This window comes from Stegodyphus dumicola, chromosome 5 (assembly GCF_044657685.1).
Source record: "Stegodyphus dumicola isolate Sdum_Otavi_A_Nest chromosome 5, ASM4465768v1".
Classification (NCBI taxonomy): domain Eukaryota; kingdom Metazoa; phylum Arthropoda; class Arachnida; order Araneae; family Eresidae; genus Stegodyphus; species Stegodyphus dumicola.
Genome location: NC_140772.1, coordinates 73,043,516 through 73,064,903, shown reverse-complemented (window position 1 = coordinate 73,064,903; position 21,388 = coordinate 73,043,516). Strand labels below are relative to the sequence as shown.

General features: G+C 35.6%; 1 protein-coding gene and 1 long non-coding RNA gene across 7 annotated transcripts in view; one reads left to right on the top strand and one right to left on the bottom strand.

Annotated features, from left to right (window-relative positions):
• The window catches only part of LOC146997140 (uncharacterized), a 269,052-nt gene that overhangs the window by 148,631 nt on the left and 99,033 nt on the right, over window positions 1-21,388 (bottom strand). The gene's annotated exons all lie outside the window — the stretch shown is intronic.
• The window catches only part of LOC118188568 (RIMS-binding protein 2-like), a 481,985-nt gene that overhangs the window by 384,911 nt on the left and 75,686 nt on the right, over window positions 1-21,388 (top strand). For all 6 annotated transcript variants that reach the window (XM_085816767.1, XM_085816768.1, XM_085816770.1 and 3 more), the window contains one exon: window positions 9,236-9,842. In XM_085816767.1, the coding sequence (XP_085672893.1) occupies window positions 9,236-9,842 (607 nt within the window). The remainder of the gene's footprint in view (window positions 1-9,235; window positions 9,843-21,388) is intronic.

Below are 21,388 nucleotides of genomic sequence, written 5' to 3'. Positions count from 1 at the left end.
AATAAAAATATTAATTATGTTAGGCAAATTATTATTCCTTTATATTAACTTCAGTTAAATGTAATATCTGAAATTTATGAAACAAATGTTTTGTTATGAAAATGAATATTTCTTAATTGCTGCAAATTTTTACATTGAATATCTTTCTATATGTGTCTATAAATAACAAATGCAAAAAGAATCAATATGTTTTTAATATTTATTGAGCACGTGTAAATAAGCTTTAAATTTTTGTATTTAGTGAAAATTATTCAAGGATAAATAACTGGTGGGTGTTTTTATTTTGATATTCAGTATGAAGTAATAAGTATATTAGATTTTAATTTGTTTAATAATATACGTATATTTACTATTCTGGAAAATATTATATATATATATGTGTGTGTATGCATATTTCTGCATGCATTTGTGAATGTCAAAATTTGAAGAAATGAGAATAATGTGTATTGTATATTATGAAGTTACATCTAAAAGAATGGCCTCAGATTTTGTATTCATTTTATATGAATGAAAATCTATGTGTAAATTAAATAATGAAGAAATGGAATGCATTTATTTTGCTATGTTTCCAGATTAATTAAAAAGTAACATGTTGTCATCTTAAAATTATATGATATAAACAATTATATGTAAATAATGAGAAAACTTATCTGAAAAGCATAACTTTCTGTTTAATGTCAGTCCTTTGAGTAAATCTGAAACATAAATTTTTGAAGCTTTCGAATTTCTGGGTAATTTTTTTATATGAGAGAGCAAAAACATAGTTTTTTGTATTGCTTGAAAATAAGTGAAAATATTTAGTTATGATTTAATTTTGAATGCAATTCACACTGCGTTAAAAATTTGGTATAATTTTCCATTTTAACCGGTGTAGAACTATTTGATTTTGTAGTATTTAATGCTATTAAACTGCACATAATGTTAGGTAACAAAAGTATAGTATTGCAAAAAATGTTACTATTAGCAAGCAAAAATTAATATTATTTGAGAAACTACCCTTAGATGCACCCCTGTCGTCTAAATGTAAAAGATTAGTACTCAGTTCTTCAGTATTTTTTGTTACTAATGCTTATTGGAAGAGAAAAATATTTTTTTTTCTTATATTCTATCGGGAAAAAGAAAGCACACTGATCAAAGATCATCTTGGCTAACCGCCCCTGGCTGTGACGTCATCAAACGTTAGCTCCGGCCTTCTCTTCAAGGTGGCCTTGGTTCAGCAAGCAACTCGTAGACTTCACCCAATCAGAGCTGCTTGTATACGGGAGCCAGTGGCTCAGTTGATTGATTTAAACAAGCAACTCAGTGCCTTGATGCTGTACAGGAGTGGCAACAAACTGACCCTACAGTTCTGGAACTGCGGTAGTGAAGGGCATGTGCGAAGGAACTGCAGAACACCCCAAGCCACGGAAAATAAGACCGCTCCCCAGCAAGGACGCACAAAAGAAATTAGTGGTGATCTCACGGAGTGGAGGTTGCTAGTTATTGAGAAGCCCCATTTTAAAGCATTTCAGATCTCTGCAATAAGTGGCTGCAGTAATAAACTCAAAATATTTTCAATCTTATTGACAGAATATTAGATTTAGAATCTAAATCAACTCCTTAATGTCCATTCCAAGAATTTTAATTATAATTTAACTATTTTTGAACAAAAATTTTTAGGTTATATTCAAATCAGAGAAGGCCCTTCATCATGTGACATATTAATGGAGTTCCCTGCAATCGGACCATCGATATAGGAGCAAATGTTACCATCATCTGAAAAGACTTTGCTCAACGAATGGAAGGTAAACTAATCTTGATGCCTACATGATGCTCACCAGACTACGTATGGGAATAAAATCAACATTGATGAAAAGTTAAACACGTTTGGAAGTGCTGCCTGTTATCACGCGGTATATGTAAAAAATATGACAGACCCTTGCATACTTGGATTAGAAATTTTAAAGGAAATATAATTTTTCCTTGGATCTTTAAAAATAAAGAACGACTTTCATCATTTCAGGACATAACCCTGTTTGGAATAAAAGATGAAGAGGTTAAATCCATCCACCAAATCATAACGCAAGACGATATCACACTATGAGATACATTCCGCTGACCTCATAGATCACATGACTTATGTATACCTTTTGTAAGCAAACAATGCAGATGATCACGTGACTTATGTACTGCTAATGCAAACAAGCAAGGTCATTTTTCCTCTTCTCTTGCGGAATGTATCTCATTAGCAAGAACAGAATTTTTACTACCTGGATCAATAACTGAAAACAAAAGGTTCCGGTACGACATCAAAAAATATCCTAAGAACTGTAGTAGCCCGAAAGGAGTACTAGCAGTCTCGGCACTCGTCAACAAATCGAGAACCGCTATCCAGGTGATAATTGCCAATGTAACTGATAAGGCAAAAGTTATTAGAAAAGGTGAAATATTTGCGGCCTGCATTGCGACTGTACTCCAGTAACTTGCGTGAAACGAAACAGTAATAACTGTCCAGAATCTGTGTTTTCAGAGATCCTAGCATGACAGTTATTGCAGAATGTAAAACTAAGTGACGAAGAGAGAAATGTAGCAGAACATCTCGTTCAGAAATTTCAAGATGTTTTCTTCCGTTTATCCTCTGATGTTGGTCGAACCAATTTGGCTCAGCATTGAATGATACGGGAGATCATCCACCAATTAAGCAACATATAAAAGACGTCTACCAATCGCTAAACAGCACGAAGTAGGAAAACTTCTAAAGAACACTGCAAGAAAGCGACGTTATCGACCCTTCAACAAGTCTTTGGGCCTCTCCCTTCGTCCAGGTCCAAAAGAAAGATGGTACAACTAGATTTTGAGTTGACAATTGCTGGTTGAACCAGATTATGAAGAAAGATAGCTATCCTTTTTCTAAATTAAAAATACAGGAGCACACACGTTTAATAAATATATATCTCGTAACTGTACGCTTTTGCTTTCCATAAACCTCGAGAAAATACTAGAATGTTTTCGTGCATGATTTAAAAAGTTTATAAAAGCTGGAGGAACATCTCATTTCAGTTGTTTACTCAATTCTTGTTGATTGTAGCGAATTGACGGTGAGATCGGATTAGCTTTCTTTGCTTGGAATTGTGTTCTATTTAACGTTTTAGTAGTTTAAAATATAACTACTGTGAGATATTGTGATATTGTACGAATATCTCCGTGGAAATTTCAGCATTTTGTTTTATTTTTTGGAATAAGAATAAATTTTGTTAACTTTTTATCGACTGTGCATTCAATCCATTACGAACTTGTATGCAGGGAACAATTTGTGTCATTCTTATCACTAAATTCCTAATTTTATATTGAATGATTTTATAACTTTGTAGTCTGAACATAGTGCAAAAAAATGTAGCAGAGTTAAAAGCAAGAGATTTCATAAATTTTGAAGTGAAAATTGTGTTCAAATTTTACTTTGGCACTTACGTATTAACGCTACCGCAGCTGCAGATTTGGCGGTTTTTAAGTGCCACCTATCTACATCTAAAATTTTTGCAACAAATCATAAATTAAAACACTTTATTTAAAATCGCTTTATTTAGTGGAAAATGGGCCGATATAGAGTTTAACATAGGTTCAAAACAGTCTCTATTTTCTTTGACCTGATGCTGTCGCCAGATGAACTCTGCTAAATAAGATTCTAAATGGTGGCTCGCTCTCCCTGTAGTCTTGTTCCTCCATTTAGCACTTTCCCACATTCTCTCAACTATTTCTGTATGAACTCTTGTATCAGGGTCAATAAAATTATACTTATGATTAACTTTAGCATGTAGGAATCATTCTTTTTCTATTCTATTTGTTTGGTAACTTTTCCAACTCTCAGAAAAAATTGTGCTACCATCTGCAGTGTTTTCAATAATTTTATTAAGAAGTGTAAAGCCAGTTGTATTAGGAATAGTGACAGCAAACGAATCTTTTGTTTCACTACATATACCACCAAACACCCACTGTTCGGGTAATACTCAACCACAATTACTTTTACGCTTAGTAAACAAACTTTCATCAATTTTCACAATGCGATATGGTCCACCTGCCTTCTTGTTTGTTTCATTCTCCATATCCAAGACACATAATTCACGCCTATAATTACATTTCCAAAACGTACTTTAACCAAAATAAAGTTTCATATCATGCAAATTGGCACATTTTCTTTCTTTCTTTTTTTTTTTTTTTTTTTTTTTTTTTTTTTTTTGTAAAATATTTCGCTCCTGAAAATATAAAATTGCATCTTCTTCTGTGTTTGGCAAATCCCAAAGACGCATTTTCATAGCACTAAAAAATGGCTTCAAAAATCAGCAAACAACAAGGCAAAAAGGAATCCAAAAGATTATTGCGTGCGAACAACAAGATTGCTCTTCTGCTGCGGTAGCCTTAATATGTAAGTGCGGTGGCGTTAATACGTAAAGTACCTTTACTTTAAATAAAATATTTAAAAGTTTAGAAAATTTTTTTATTTACATTTTGTTATTATGTATGAATGTATGTATATGTTATTATGTATTGGTGTATGTATGTGTATATGTTTTTATGTGTGTATATGCATGTGTACATCAAAATTAAGTCCAGAAATTAAAATATCATGTGCAATTAAAAAGAAAAAATATAGCATAACTAATACTATTTTTTTATTTTAGTCCAAGATTATATATTTCGTGTGTGAACTATTTTATTCATACCAAACGTAGTTTATGTTGCCAAAATAAGATTTCCTCTTGTAGTATAGTTATGATAAACTCTAATACTTTACCCTTGCAGGAGTTATATGTTTCACCAATATCATTTGCTCTTCTGCATTTTAAAATTTACTGTAAAATGAATTAATGATGGAATCATTGGTTATTATCTCTTTAAATTATCAGTTATTGTCTTCTTGAAAGTAGCTATGCTCGATTTTTTAATGGCATTTCTTATGAATATTCCCCATGGGAGTATTTTAAAAAATAACTGAATAAACACAAAAGAAAACTCAGAATTTTTTTAAAGCCATAAAATTGGAGGTTGAGAAAATGCTTCAAAAATTAAATGAAAACGATCTTGTTGCCTGGATAAGATATTTACATAAAATTTATGATGCATTGTTGTCTAGTCAAGACATTTACATAAAATTTATGATGTTCATATCAATAATTATATAATTAAAAATATATAATTCAGTAAAAAAATGCATAACTTTATGAATAGTGACATTTATTATGACGTGGAGTGTATAATATACAGGGCTAGCATAAATGATTTATTCATTTTGAAAAGGCTATATTTTCAAAATTATTACGTGTACACAGATGAAAAATATATGAAAAGAACCACAAACTCTACAAGTTTTTCCACTATTTCACCAAGTTTCCCGGATAAGTGGAACATTGCTTCATCGCTGAATATCAACTTAGTGGCAGAATCTTCGTCCTCCAATGCATCCTGCTTGTTGACGCAAAAATCTAACAGATGAACGGAATCCTCCGTCTTTAGCTGTTGCAGGAGCTACACGTGGTACGGTTTAAAATGCAACTGTTGACACAAAATCTTCCACAGAGCTTGTAGAGACATTAGGAGTTTTGGGAAGCAGGAGATGCTAAAAATGAGCAGTACCGTTGCCAGGATTCGAACCACGGACCTCTCGAATTCTCATCGAGTGTGCTGACCATTACACTACGAAGGCGGGAGAAATAGCTTATATACTCCTCACTTTTAAAGGGCGACCGAGGTTTTAGAGGACCCTATCTCCTAATCCTGTGGTGAAGAATCATTATTCACCACCTTTTAGTTCGGCCGCCACTGTAGAGACATTGGGATTTTTTAGAAGCAGATGTGAAAAATGAGCATTGCCCTCGCCGGGACCACGGACCTCTCGAATTAGCGTCGAGTGTGCTGACCAGTACACTAAGAAGGCGGGAGAAATACCTTATAAGTTTTTTGAGGTATTCCGAAAATCTGGTCAATTGACAGGACGAACATCTGGACAACAATGCTACAAAATGTATGGAATGAGCTCGATTATCGTCTGGATGTGTGTCATGTCACCGAAGGGACACATACTGAATATTTGTAGAGGGTGTATAAACTTGATAAGTTTGTGGTTCATTTCATATGTCTTTCATGTGTCTACTTTTGTGTACTATGTGTGTGTGAAATACTTTTGAAAATGTAGGCTTTTCAAAATGAATGAATCATTAATGCTAACATTAATTTTTAAAGGGAAACCTGTAATTTCACTTTAAGAATCGGGAAGACAGCAAGCACTGTGGATAGTGGTAGGAATGATGATATATTAGGCAAGCGTTGGAGATTCAAAAGGCATGAAATAGAGGAGGAGATCATGTATTAACAGCTTATTATCATTAATTCTTTTAGGACAAGTAAGGTCTTGATATTCTGTGTTTGTATACATATCTGTATCAAAAGGGTTGTGTATAAGATTTGAAATACAAAAGTATACATAACTGTTTATACACTTTCCCCTCTCATAATTCTTAGTGGGCTCTTAAAACACCATGTAAATATAATTTAAAGCTAAGTACTCGTTTAGAAGGATACTGATATTTTCACATAATCGTTGAATAAAATAAATGTCCATTTTTATAAAAGCAAAAATACTCTCATTTTTTATTTGATAAGTGAAAAAATGTACTAATATGTGCCTTTAATAAAAGCAAAATGGCGTAAACTGAATTATGCCACCTCATTTTTGTGAAAAGCCTGTGTACTCTTATATATGGTAAAGCGTAAGCTCTCTTTAATTTAATGTTATAATACTTGTGAATGATATTTTGAAAACCTCATTTCTAGAAATATTAGATATAGTAGTACTTATTATTTTATTTCATTTTGATCTGCTCAATTTTTTTATTTTATCTTAATGGGAAGCCTGTTGATCTATCCCCAGGTTTAGAATTTTGGGGACAGGTTATTATTTTTTTATCTAAAAAACACAAACTGCAAATACGGTTCATCACATATTAGATAGGAATAATTAAATTATGCTAACCATGATATAATACTGGTGTGTTAAAGTACTGTCAGGCCATGATACTCTAACTGGTTTCATAATTTATGCAATAAAAACTAGGCAAATAAACTACCTATTGCTATTTCAGGTTTTAGCATTTTCTGAGTTGAAATTTAGTTATCAAAGCATTTTAGTTAACCAGTAATTTTTATGTATATTTTTAAGTATTAAGAATGAGCAGTCTTAATTATATTAACTGTTATATGTACATATATATTTTTAAGAAATAAATTGTGTATTTTTCTTGAAACTTAAGGAAAATATATCAAAAAGTATATGCATTGTAATATTAAAAATATTAACAGTTCATATCTCAGGAATAATTTTAAGTATAGAGGCCAAAAAGGGACTTAAAAAAAGGTTTTGTGTTTCAAAAATAAGTTCGTATCCAGAAACCAACTTGAAATGTTGAAAAACTTTCTTGTATCGAAAAGCTTACTTGCTAAGTGGTTCTAAGGTACCACTGTAAATCACAATGAATGATGTCCCACATAATCCTAAATTTTCAACTATGCAATAATGGAAACAGGAGTTCCATATGTATGCAGAATTTCTACTGTTGTACTGTTATAAGCGAAAATTCAATGCAATGCTAATTAATTAATCTTTTTCATCTCTAAGATTCCATCTTGTATGTAAAGAGGTCTTTCAGAATGTTGCTTAAAATCAATTTTACTTAATATTTCAAATTTTAAATTATGTTTAAGCTTTAATTATATATGTACAGTCGAACCCCACTATAATGAACTGCTAGATATAATGAACGAACCTTTTCGTCCTGTTCAATTTCCTATATACTTAGTTCCATTTTATACTGTAATAATGAGCCTTCAAGAGTACAAAAATCTTCAATTGAAATATTCGGGAAAAAAATGTATTTTTCTCTTTTTCTAGAATTTCTGCAAAGTTTAATGAAAGAAATTTACTAACCATCAAAATCATCCATGTTTAAGGTATTAGAATCATAGTCCACATTCCATACATAAAAGAAGACACCTTGATGTATTTTTTCTTTAAACTTCTTCCTACTTTTTCTGTGTTCTAAACAAAGAATATGCAACACAGAAATGATGCCCAGCTTTTGAAAAATAAGGATACAGTAAGCATATCTCAGGTCACCTTATGGTGTACATGACCATTGAACTGAAAACCGGAATGAGTTCTCTAATTCCATTCAAATTCTTTGATTGTCAGATAGAACTCTATTCAAGGCTGATGCTATGACAGAAATTTTGAAATTGTCGCTATTCTGGAAAAGAGAAAGTAGTGAATTTCATGAGATTATAGCTTTACAGTTGATTCTTCTTTTAGGGAATAATTTTTTTTATTATTATTGGTTTGCTTTGTTTGAATTTAAATTTTTTTCATATTCTCTTCTCTGAATAGGGTACATGGGGGCATTCTTTTGCAAGACAGCAGGTATTTTTTATAAAGGTTTTTGAATTTTTAAAGACGAAAATAATGAAAGTATCTTCCTTTTTCATCCTTTGCAGAAGAGCAAAAGCCTTAACATATTCTTTGGCCAAACTCTCTGCATTCTTTTTCTGTGTGAAAAAAAAAAAAAGTTCATCTGCATGGGAGATGGAAACATAAAAAAGCTTCTGCATTGAAGATAAGGTGAGCATTATTCGGAAAATGCAAAATAAATGCAGCCAAATCGAGATCTGCCAGAAATACAGTTTATGCAAATCTGCAATTGGTAGCGTATAAAAATACCGATGTTTTATAATTTCTGCTCATGAAAAAAAATTAGATATGAAAAAAAAAGTTGAGAAAGAGAGAGCATTGCGATACTGAAACAGCATTGCTGAAATGGTTCGACAATTAAAAAAAAGCCATAATCAGTGAATGTCTGGAGAAATGCTTCAAGTCAATAAATTTGCAGACACTTAGGAGATACTGGAAAAGAACGAAAAACAAATTTAATAAACAGCGCATACTAATAAATGTGAATAAACCTTAATAAATTTTTTTTAATTAGATTTATTAATCACTTTTTCTAGTAGATGTCACAAAATTAATCTTTTTTCTTTTTTTCTTTTATTTGTGTAAGTATTATTTATATTGTGTTTTAGATAGTATATTTCCTTTATCTGGTTGAATATAGCAAACCAATTTTTTAGTACCTTGAAGTTCGTTACAGCAGGATTCGACTGTAGTTCCTTATCTCTAGTGTATATAATACTAAATAATGAATTATTGTTGTTGCAGCGAAAGGACAGAAAAACCCAACAGCATTCTCGAGACAGCAAGTCTCCAAGGGATTATGACAGAAGATTAGACAGAGTTTCAGATCGCCGAGATGAAAGGTATGAAAGAAGGGATGACAGATATGATGACAGGCGAGATGATCGAAGAGATGAAAGACGTGATGACCGAAGAGATGGAAGGCATGATGATCGACGTGAAGATAGAAGAGATCGAGATCGCAGAGATGACAGATATGATGATCGGAGGGAGGAACGGTCTAGAAGAGATGACAGAACTGATAGAAGAGAAAGTAGAATTGATGATCGCAGGGATCGCTATGGACCACGAGATGGAAGAGACTCTGATTATCAACGCACAAAACATTCTCAGTCACATTCAGATTCAAGAACTCATGAGAAGCATCATGGACGTAGTTCCCCCACCAGTATGCATCGAGAATCTAGAGAGCGTTCTTACAGTAGTCGCACTGGACCAGATCAGAGGCGTTTAAATAGTTTAGATGTAGAAAGGAGAAATTCAGCTGGTCAAATTATCATTGAACCCGAGGAAAATCTTAGTGATAAAGAAATTTATCCTCATCAGTCACAGCATGTAATTCCAGCTATAGGTAAGTTTAATGAAGAAGTCGGAAATTATTTTTCGTTTTGTCCATAGTTGTAGTACATAGTAATGATCAACATGTGTATGTTTATACATGAAGATAAATTATTTAGCCAAAAGTTATTGTTCAACTATTATTAATTTTTTCTAAGGCTATAGCGATATTATTAAAATTAGACAGCTATACCTAAGATCAAAGTTTAAAACTGGGAAGCGAATCCAAGTCAAGGGAAGTAACTATTAATCAGTATCACCTTTGTATATTATTAATATCTCTCTGCCCTTGGCTTCCTCCTAAGCAGGACTTATTTTGCAGTAATTGATAGGGTAATGCAACACATGCTTTACTGATAGTGCAATACATTCATTTGCATGGGAAAGGGAAATTTTGTGCATAGCAAAACTAGCTAAAGTATTCAAAATTAAAGTAAATGTTAAAAAATATTTTATCAGTTTTGAAACCAGGCTTTTTGATGTCATTAGTTAATTTTCATTTTATGAAACTTCACTGAACCATATATATATTAAATCTCAGTCATAAAAATTAATGTAATGTAATGTTTATGAGACAATAGTAGATCAAACAAAAATTCCATTATTAGATATAAGTTGACCATGACCTGAGGTTAAAATATGTGCATATTTATAAGAATTGCTTGATTAAAGTATGGTAACATGTTCTTAAAAAGGTACAGAATCATAAAATTAAATTATGTGTAAAATTTCAGACTGGCTGTATTAAATTTTAATTGTATATAAGTTGACTAGTCTGCAGTGCAGTGATATGATGTTTATGCCTCATCATGTTTTATTTCAATGCAGTTCTCTAATCTTTTTTTAGTATGATTAATAAAATTTAGCCTTTGAAGTAATTATAACATTCCAATATATTTGATTAAAAGTAAAATAATACCAGATGCAAAATACTGCAAAAAATTTTCTTTAAATAATGCAATGTTAAATAAATTAAAGCTTTCTACAAATAGCAAGAAAGAATCTCTCTTTACACGGGATACTAAATAATTCGAAATATTAAGGAAATGTTTGAACAGAAAGTTAAAGAAAAGAAAGGTTTGACTGAGACCAGAAAGTTATTTGATTTTTCTGTGCAGTTCTTAAGTCAAAAGTTTTCATTAAATCATTACATCAGGAAACTAAGCAATGGGCCTCATAATGTTTCATTCTTAAAAGGATTTACATTTTCTTCCAGTTAAAATTTTTTCCATTGTTAAAATTTCTGTCAATGTTGATGATGTAATGATTACAATTGTATGATCTTTATGAACACAAAAAATATAAAACTAGAAATTTTGTAAAATAGATATTGAGCTATTGTCTGTCCTTGAATTAGAGCAGATTATTGATTCATTGTTCACTGCAGTGGCTAAGCATTAAAGAAGCATAATGGAATGCTTGATTGCTATTGTTCAGTTTTTAGCTTGGAGATTGAACTTCTTATTTTGGGAAAATCTGATAAACTATATGCTTAGGTAATGGTATTTTTGTTGAATTATTTGCCAGATTTGATAATATTGTATCTAAACATTTACTCAGAGTACATCATGAATTAATTATCTGGGGAGATAAGGAACATTCGGAATGAATATATTTTTTCCTGGGCCATGCAAAGAAATATTTTCTGTTGTACAGAATATATGAAAGAATTATTGCAGTCTTTACTTCTCATATTTATTTATATTGGAGAATTAACCTGAATAAGAATTTGATTTTTTTAAATGGTTCCAAGTAATATCATGATATAGGGAAATTTTGTTGATTTAATTACTGTATAAACTACTATATTCTCATGCATTCTTAAAAAAAAATGTTAAAATATGAATATTTCTGCTGCAAACATGAATTGCGAGGGTTACAATGATGCATTAAATGAGAAAGGTAAATATTCAAAAGTTTGAAATAGCACATTAAACTTTTTTGGGGGTTCCTATTTTTTTTTTTTTTTTTTCTCTAAATTTGCTGATAAAAAATATTTGCATAAAGCATATTGCATGTATGCTCAAACTAATGGGAAATTCTAAAATAGCTTTCAAATTTTAATTTGGTCCTTAATTAGTGTACGCTGTGGCAGAAAATTTGTATTTAAATATTAAATTTACCGTATTTTAATGGAATGATTGAAAAAAGAATAATATGTATGTGATGGATATGCTATAGTAAACGATCTTAGACAGATAGATTTTAGAACTTACTAATAAAATTTTTATGAACATCATTTGATAAAATTTCAAAATAACTAACAACATACACTTTCTTTTTCAAATTTTACCAACTATATTGGTAACTATGAGTATACTCTGAGAGCTTTAATAAAAATAATCATGCCCTCATTTTTAATTAAATTTTGCTGATTTAAGTTAAGAAAATATAAGTAATTTGATATATTAAGCTGAATTTATTTTAAAAAATCTTCTTGTAAATTAATTTTTACCTGTTGAAATAACTTTTACCTGTACAACAGTTTAAAAAAAAATTGAAATTTTGATTAATTCAAATAAAACCTGATGTCCCAAAAATATTGATTAAGAAGTGAATAATAAATTTCAATAATTTGAACTGTCTAAATTATTAAACTGTCTGTTCAATAATTTGAACTGTCTAATAATTCAGTAATTTGAACTGTCTTAGATAGCTCAAATAAAATCTAGATTTTTTTTCTTTTCTTTCTTTTAAATATACAGGGTGATTCGCTACCAGACCGACAAACTTGCAGGGTGTCTAGGGGGTACAGAGACGACTCGAAGTCACATAGGAATGCCAGGGTCGCAAATGCCGTAGTTGCGAGCTATAGTCCAAAGAAGCAGAGAAAACGAACAGGAACAGCAACACATTAATGACACAGAAAACATTTTATTGAAAGGTTGTAATACAACAGATGTCCGAAATTACGATAAGAAGTCGTCTGGCAGGTCTGACAGCGGTGCTGCAAGGAATTCCTTACGTTCTCGAAGATTATTGGCATGTCACGTATCCTCCCGGCAGCTACAGATATTCGTGTGACGAGGTCTTCAACTGAAGGAATGGGCGTCTCGTACACCAAACATTGGAATGGGCACCTCGTATACCAGACATTCATGTGACCCCAGAAGAAAAGGTCCATGCATGATACGTCCTGTGATCTAGTAGGCCAATGACCTACTAGATCACCGGCCACTACGACCTGTCCACCTCTGTGCAAAGGTTACGTCGAGGACTCGCCAGACATCAGTCGTATAATGTGAAGGAGCCCCGTCATGCTGGTACCACATGGAGAATCGTTACGACGGAGAAACATGTGGCTGCGTCTAGAAGTTCTGACAGGATTTGTTGCAAGAAGATCGGGTATATCCTACCGTCCAAAGGATTGGGCAGAATGTACGGTCCAATGAGGTAGTCTCCAAGAATGCCAGCCCAAACATTGACCGAGAAACGCTGTCTTGCATACGATGAAGTTTCTCCGAAGCCCATACATGAGCTTCATTCTGATAGAAGGCTGCCTCTGTGAAGTATGCTTAATCCGTGAACAATACGGGCACAGCAAATGCGCTGTCTGTAGCACATTGTTGCAGGAACCATGCAAGAAATGTCCTCCGGAGTGGATAATCCTTAGGCTCTAATAATTGGACGCGATGAAGATGGTATACGCTCATTTGGTTTGCTGTGAGTATCCTCCAGACAATGGATTGAGATAAACCCACTTATTGGGCTATCACTCGAGTACTCGTACTTAGATTGTCTTCTGCCAGACATAAGACCCCCCCCTCCTCATTGCCAGGTGACCTTGTCGTTTGCTGCCGATTCATCGTAGCTCTCGTTAAGCAACCAATCTCACGTAACCTTCTGTTCATACTTGCGAAGGTCATGTGAAGTCGAGCACGCCTGTTAGGGTACAACCGCCATGCGGCGTTTGCCTGTTACAATCCGCAGCTCCATACATGATCAGCATGTTGGCCAGTTCATCGTTTAAATACGTGTTCATCCTACTACCTCGTGAAAATTTCCATCACGTCTCGAGGAATGATTCCAGAATGTTGTTAGTTTTCTAGTTAGTGTGTGGGGCTAATACCTACTTACTTAAGGTAAATATTAGGTGGCCTTCCTCACTTCTACATAACATGCTACCTCATGAAACGGAACGCAGGTGACGACTTCCAGCAGGATTGCTGTTCACGCAATCTTCCGTTTAGCACCATCTACCGCAAGACTGCCGGGAGAAATCTTCCAGAACGTAAGGAGTTCCATGGAGCCCCGCTGTCAGGTCAGCCTGACAACTTCTGGTCGTAATTTCTAGCATCTGTTGCAGTACAATCTTTCAATAAAATGTTTTCTGTCCCATTAATTTGTTGCTATTTCTGTTCTTTTTCTCTGCTTCTCATACCTCGCAACTACGTCATTTGCGACCCTGCATTCCTATGTGATTCCGAGTCGTCTCTGTAACCCTTACATACCCTGGAAGTTTGTCAGTCTGGTAGCAAATCACCCTGTATATATATATACATATATGCAAGTCTTTCTGTGTGTATGTGTATATGTGTATTTATGACTACAAAAAGTTAATGACAGTTCCAAGGACTGAGTCTAAAATTCACCTTCTGTTGTCAGCAACATTAGATGCTAACTTAAGTATGTAATTATAATCCTTAGAAAATTTGCAGCTAGTTTTAAGTGCTGCCCCCAAATAAGTTTTGTTACTATATTAAGTCACAATAAACTGCACTAACTGAATTTTAGTTATGATGAATAATTACCATCCAATGCTGCCACTAAATTACAGCCAATGAATCAAGGCATTAAAAATCTAAAATAATAGTATCACAAGAAACTCTTGGATCAAATATTTGATGATTTGTAAAGAAAGCTAAAATAGAACTTTATTATCAACCATCAGTGACTTTTGTATTGCAAGAGAAGAAGCTGTGATATCTGCAACAATAGCCAGCTGTTTTCATGATGCTAGATTCATTGACTGTTGCTTGAATTGCATGATCATGGAGAGTGAAAAATTTAATCAAAAAGGCTCAGTCTCCTAGATGGAATTCAAATGATGGATGAAGTCTCGTAGATGGAATTCTTAGCTTTCACAGATTATATCTCAGTTGACAACAGTTTTGAAAGTTTATTGTCAAATAAAAAGTGTCTAAGCTATTCATGAAATGTGCTACAAGGAAAAAGGATTCTAATCTTGAAGAATTAGTGTATGCTTTTGAAATTGTTTAAAACCAACAAAAACACAGGCTACAAATCAAAGGAATTTGCTAAAATGCTTTAAATTCGTAAGGGTAAACAGGTAGCAGCTATTGATCAATTCTTTTTTAAACAATGCATGTATTCATATAGTTCTTTGTAAGTTTTTATTTGCATAGCAGTTATAAGCATTTTTAAAACTTACATAGTGTTACGAATTTGGTATTTAAAAAGCTAATGTTAGTTCAGTTATAAATTAAATGGTTTTATTTCTCGCGCAGTGCAGCGCGTGACGAATATAAAAAGAAAGCTAAGCCGGAAAATTGAAAATACAAGAGCACGTGCATTAAATAAATAAATATCTCTTTTTGATTTCGAGAAAGTACTGGAAAATTCTAGCGCGTGATTTTAAAATCTTATAAAAGGAGGAAAACATCTCAGTTCGTAGTAGTTGCTTAGTTTGTTGTTGTTTAGAAAACTGCTCTTGTTGATTGTAGCGAATTCGCGGATTGGCGTTCTTTAGCTGTTTTGAATTACGTTCTATTGGACATTTGAGTAGTTAAAAGATAACTACTTGAGAAAATTTAAGCATTTTTGTTGTGATAATAATAAATTTTTGTTCATTTTTCATCGGACTTGTGCATTTATTTCATAACGAACCCGTACGCACGCAACAATTTTTGGTGTCAGAAGTGGGATTTGAATGCCAATAACAAGAGGGATGGAAGAACAATTGAGACAGCTCATTACTGCTTTTGCTGCGTTCCAAGAAAAGATGGAAGCTGGCCAAACATTTTTTAAAGAAGAAATTAAAGAGGAAATGAAATTGGGCCAGGAATCCGTTAAGGAAGAAATGAAATTGGGCCAGCAATCCGTTAAGGAAGAGATGAAATTCCTTAAAGATGAGGTGAAAGCTGGTCAGGACGAAATGAAAAGAGAAATTACCTGCGTAATAGAAAATAAATTTGAGGCTATGGAAGGCAGAATAGACGCGGTCGAAATTAAAGTTGTACAAATTGAAGAAAACGTTTCTTCTGTGAAAGAGCAAATAGAAGACAGAGTTTCGGCCTTGGAACAACAAATAGGTTACAGAGTTGATTCAGTCAAAGAAGAAATAGAAGGAAGAGTTTGTTCCGTTAAACAACAAATCGAACAACAATTGATGAGAGAGTTTCTGCAGTTGCCAAAGAAATGGATACTTTAAAGAAATTCGTAGCGTCGGCAGGGAGCAGGAGTGATGACTTTAAATTCTTACCGATGCCTGCTCGTCCACCTCTGAAGCTATCCACATATGATGGGAAGACATCCTGGCAAGTGTATAAGACCCAATTTTCTATAGTTGCGGATGCGAATGGATGGGATTCCCAAGCTAAGGCCTGTCATCTCGCCGCTTCTCTGCGAGCAGACGCAGCGGATATACTGCAGACGCTTCCCGAAAACCAAAGACTTGACTTCGAAGCTCTATCCGGCGCATTGGAGCTGCGCTTTGGCGATAAATGTTTAAAGGACTACAGCAGACTTCAATTAAAATCCCGTCAACAGAAGCCCACCGAATCACTCCAGGAACTCGCCACGGATGTTGAAAGGCTGTCCCACCTCGCTTTTACGGATTGCCCGAGAGAAACGAGGGAAATTCTGTCGCTGCAATATTTCATCGATGGCATCCGGAACCCTGAAATACAGAAAGCACTGCGAATGGCCGATGTTAAAGGTTTGAAAAGCGCTTTAGTGTACGCCATGAAATTCGAGGCAGCCCAGCAAGCTACTCGTCGAGACCGCCACCCAGTCAGAGCTGCTCAAGTTCAGGAGCCAGGGGATCAAGTCACCGCTCGTCTAGACGATTTAACTAGACAACTGAACGACTTGAGACGGAATATTGGTGAGATGAAACCCACCGTTAAGTGCTGGAACTGCGGTGCTGAAGGACACATACGACGAAACTGCAGAACACCCCAGGGTACGGATGTTAAAACCGCTCCTAACAAACAGCAGGGAAACTAATTAGTGGCCATCTCGCGGGGCGGAGGTTGCCAGATAATGAAAAGCCCCCGTTTAGAGCGCTTCAAATTTCTGCAGTGAAAGGCGGCAGTAATGGACTTTTCATAATAGGACATATTAATGGAGTTCCGTGCAATATGACTATAGATACAGGAGCCAACGTTACCATCATCCGAAAAGATTTGGCTCAACAACTAGGAAACAAACTTATCTGGACGCCGCCCTGCGTTACCCTCCAGACTGTGTGCGGTGAGAAGATCGACATCGACGGAAAAGTAAATGTTAACATCACGTTTGGAAGTGCCGCTTACCATCACACGGCATATGTAGCAGAGATCACTGATTCTTGCATACTAGGATTGGACTTTCTAAGGAAATACAATTTTTCCTTGGACTTCAAAAATAACGAATTGCATTCTACATCTGAGGACATAGTGTTATTTGGAGTTAATGATGAAGAAGTTAAATCTGTCCATAAAATCTTAGCACAAGACAATATCACTATACCGGCAAGAACAGAAATTTTACTTCCTGGATCATTAGCCGAAAACAGAAATTTCCGCTACGGCATCATAGAATATCCAAATAACTGTAATAGCCCAAAAGGAGTACTAGTAGCCTCAACACTCGTCGACCTATCCAGAACGGTTATCCCGGTGAGAGTCGCCAATATAACTGAGAAGGTGAGAATTATTAAGAAAGGTGAAGTGGTTGCAGCATGTACTCCAGTAACCACCCTTGAAAGAAAGAGTAACATCCAAGAATCCGTGTCTTCAGAAAGCATTACATCAGAGTTACTTCAGAATGCGCAATTAAACGATGAAGAGAAGAATGCTGCCGATCGCGTCATTAAAGATCTTCAAGTTGTTTTCTCCCGCTCGTCTTCCGACGTGGGTCGAACCAGTTTGACACAACATAGAATCGATACCGGTGATCATCCCCCGATCAAGCAACATCCAAGACGTCTACCGTTTGCTAAACAGGAAGAGGTACGAACACTTTTAAAGGATATGGGAGAAGGCGATGTCATCGAGCCTTCAGCAAGTCCATGGGCATCTCCCATCGTCCTAGTCAGAAAGAAGGACGGCTCAACAAGATTTTGCGTCGACTATCGTCGGTTGAATGAGGTTACGAAGAAAGACAGTTACCCTCTTCCTAGAATTGACGACATTCTAGACACTCTTTCTGGAAGCAAGTGGTTCTCAACACTTGATTTAAAGAGTGGTTATTGGCAGGTAGAAATACACCCTGAAGACCGAGAAAAGACGGCATTTACTACGGGTCAAGGGCTTTGGCAATTCAAGGTGATGCCGTTTGGACTGTGTAATGCGCCGGCAACATTCGAACGCCTTATGGAGACTGTTTTGAAAGGTCTTTCCTACGAAGCTTGTCTGATATACCTGGACGATATCATCATCGTCGGAAAGAGTTTTGAAGAGCATCTAGAAAATCTTAGAAAGGTGCTTCAGAAACTGAAAGAGGCCAATCTGAAGCTGAGTCCCGCTAAATGCAAATTGTTCCGAAAGGAAGTGGCTTACCTGGGACATGTCATCTCTGCAGAAGGTGTGTGCACGGATCCTGAAAAGGTGTCAGCCGTTAAATCCTGGAAACGTCCCGAAATTGTCCATCAGCTGAGAAGCTTCCTAGGGCTTTGCACCTACTATAGGAGATTCATGAAGAACTTTTCTTCCATCGCAAGACCACTTCACAAGCTGACAGAGAGCAAGCAAAGATTCTTGTGGACAAAGGAATGCGAGGATGCATTTAACAACTTAAAGGAAGCTTTAACATCTGCTCCAATCCTGATGTATCCTCAGCTCCACAGACCATTTATTCTCGACACCGACGCGAGCAATGAAAGTGTCGGTGCTGTTTTGTCCCAAGAAATAGACGGCCAAGAACGTGTAGTAGCTTACTGGAGCAAGTGCCTGTCTAAACCGGAGAGGAATTACTGTGTCACAAGGAAAGAGTTGCTCGCCATAGTCAAAGCTGTAGAACATTTCCATCATTATCTATACGGGAGAAAATTCCTCCTCCGCACGGACCATGCCTCATTGGCCTGGCTTTTAAATTTAAAAAATCCTGAGGGTCAAATAGCCAGGTGGATACAGAGACTCCAAGAATATGACATCACTATCCGTCATCGTAAGGGATCATCACACGGAAACGCCGACGCCCTGTCTAGAAGACCTTGCCAAGAAAGCTGCCGATATTGTTCCAGGGTGGAAGCGAAATACGAGCTGCTGACTCCGGTCGCAAGACAAATTACAACATCAACATCGGCTGATCGAGAACCGTGGAGTGATGATGAAGTCAGGAAAGACCAGCTGGAAGACCGCGACATTATACCCATAATTGATTTAATGGAGTCATCAAACAGAAAACCTACCTGGCAGGACATTTCTATCTGTAGTCCTACAACCAAACAATATTGGGCACTCTGGGATTCACTTCACATTCGAAACGGCGTCTTATACCGGAAATTCGAATCGGATGATGGGAAGATGTTCCGATGGCAACTGATACTTCCAAGATCCCGGATTCTTGATGTCCTTAAAGAACTACATAACAGCCCTACGGGAGGTCACTTTGGAATAATGAAGACCTTACAGAGAGTTCGTGAGCGCTTTTACTGGAATAATGCAAAGGATGACGTGCAAAAGTGGTGCCGATCTTGCGATGCCTGTGCAGGTAGAAAAGGACCGAGAAAACGTAGCCGAGGCAAGCTGCATCGTTACAACGTAGGTGCGCCTTTTGAACGTATCGCTTTTGACATCTTAGGACCTCTGCCACGAATTGATGATGGCAACAAATACATACTCGTTGTCATTGATTACTTTACCAAGTGGCCTGAAGCTTATCCTATTCCTGATCAAGAGGCTGTCACAGTAGCTGAGGTAATGATACAGCATTGGATTTCCAGGTTCGGAGTGCCTCTTCAGTTACATTCAGATCAGGGAAGGAATTTTGCCTCAGCAGTAATCAAAGAACTATGTAAACTACTCTGCATTGACAAAACCCAAACGACGCCATTACATCCCCAGTCAGGCGGCATGCTAGAGAGGTTCAATCGAACCATCCTTAATAACCTCTCATTAGTGGTTTCCAGAAACCAACAGGATTGGGACAAGAAATTACCACTGTTTTTACTGGCTTACCGCAGTGCTGTCCACGAGACTACCGGCTATTCCCCATCACAGATGCTCTTCGGTCGTGACCTTTGTCTGCCTTGTGATCTCTTGTTTGGTCGCCCTCCGGATGCTCCTTCATCGTCTGAGGAATATATTCAAGATCTCCAGGCCCGGTTTGAAGTGATGCACAACTTTGCACGAGAGCGAGTCAACTTGGCGACGGAGAAGATGAAGACCCGATACGACACAAGAGCTACTGAACATCAATTCCACGAAGGAGACACAAAGTGTGGTTGTGGAATCCGACTCGACGGAAAGGACTTTGTCCGAAATTACAGTCACCTTGGGAGGGTCCGTACACGGTCCTAAACAGGCTGAATGACGTCGTGGTTCGGATCCGTAAGTCTTCGAACTCTAAACCTAAAGCCGATCATTACGACAGGTTAGCTCATTACTATGGCCATAGTACGTAATGTAAATAATTGTAGATAGTATAAGGCCATGGTCCTTTTTGTTTTTAAATGTGTATTTGATTTGATTTGTATTTAGTATTTGATTTGCATTTAGTATTTGTTTTGTATTTAGTACTTGATAGCATTTGATTTGTTTAAATTATCTATTACATTTATTATAATGTAATGTTTATACCTCAGTTGTTTATGCCTCAGTTGTAAGTTTGGCTTCCTGTCCAGTGGATTGTACTGCCCGGGACGTGCAGTCCTTGGGAAGGGGGCAGTGTTACGAATTTGGTATTTAAAAAGCTAATGTTAGTTCAGTTATAAATTAAATGGTTTTATTTCTCGCGCAGTGCAGCGCGTGACGAATATTAAAAGAAAGCTAAGCCGGAAAATTGAAAATACAAGAGCGCGTGCATTAAATAAATAAATATCTCTTTTTGATTTCGAGAAAGTACTGGAAAATTCTAGCGCGTGATTTTAAAATCTTATAAAAGGAGGAAAACATCTCAGTTCGTAGTAGTTGCTTAGTTTGTTGTTGTTTAGAAAACTGCTCTTGTTGATTGTAACGAATTCGCGGATTGGCGTTCTTTAGCTGTTTTGAATTACGTTCTATTGGACATTTGAGTAGTTAAAAGATAACTACTGTGAGATATTGTAATACTGTATGATAATTTGAGAAAATTTAAGCATTTTTGTTGTGATAATAATAAATTTTTGTTCATTTTTCATCGGACTTGTGCATTTATTTCATAACGAACCCGTACGCACGCAACAATATTATGAGT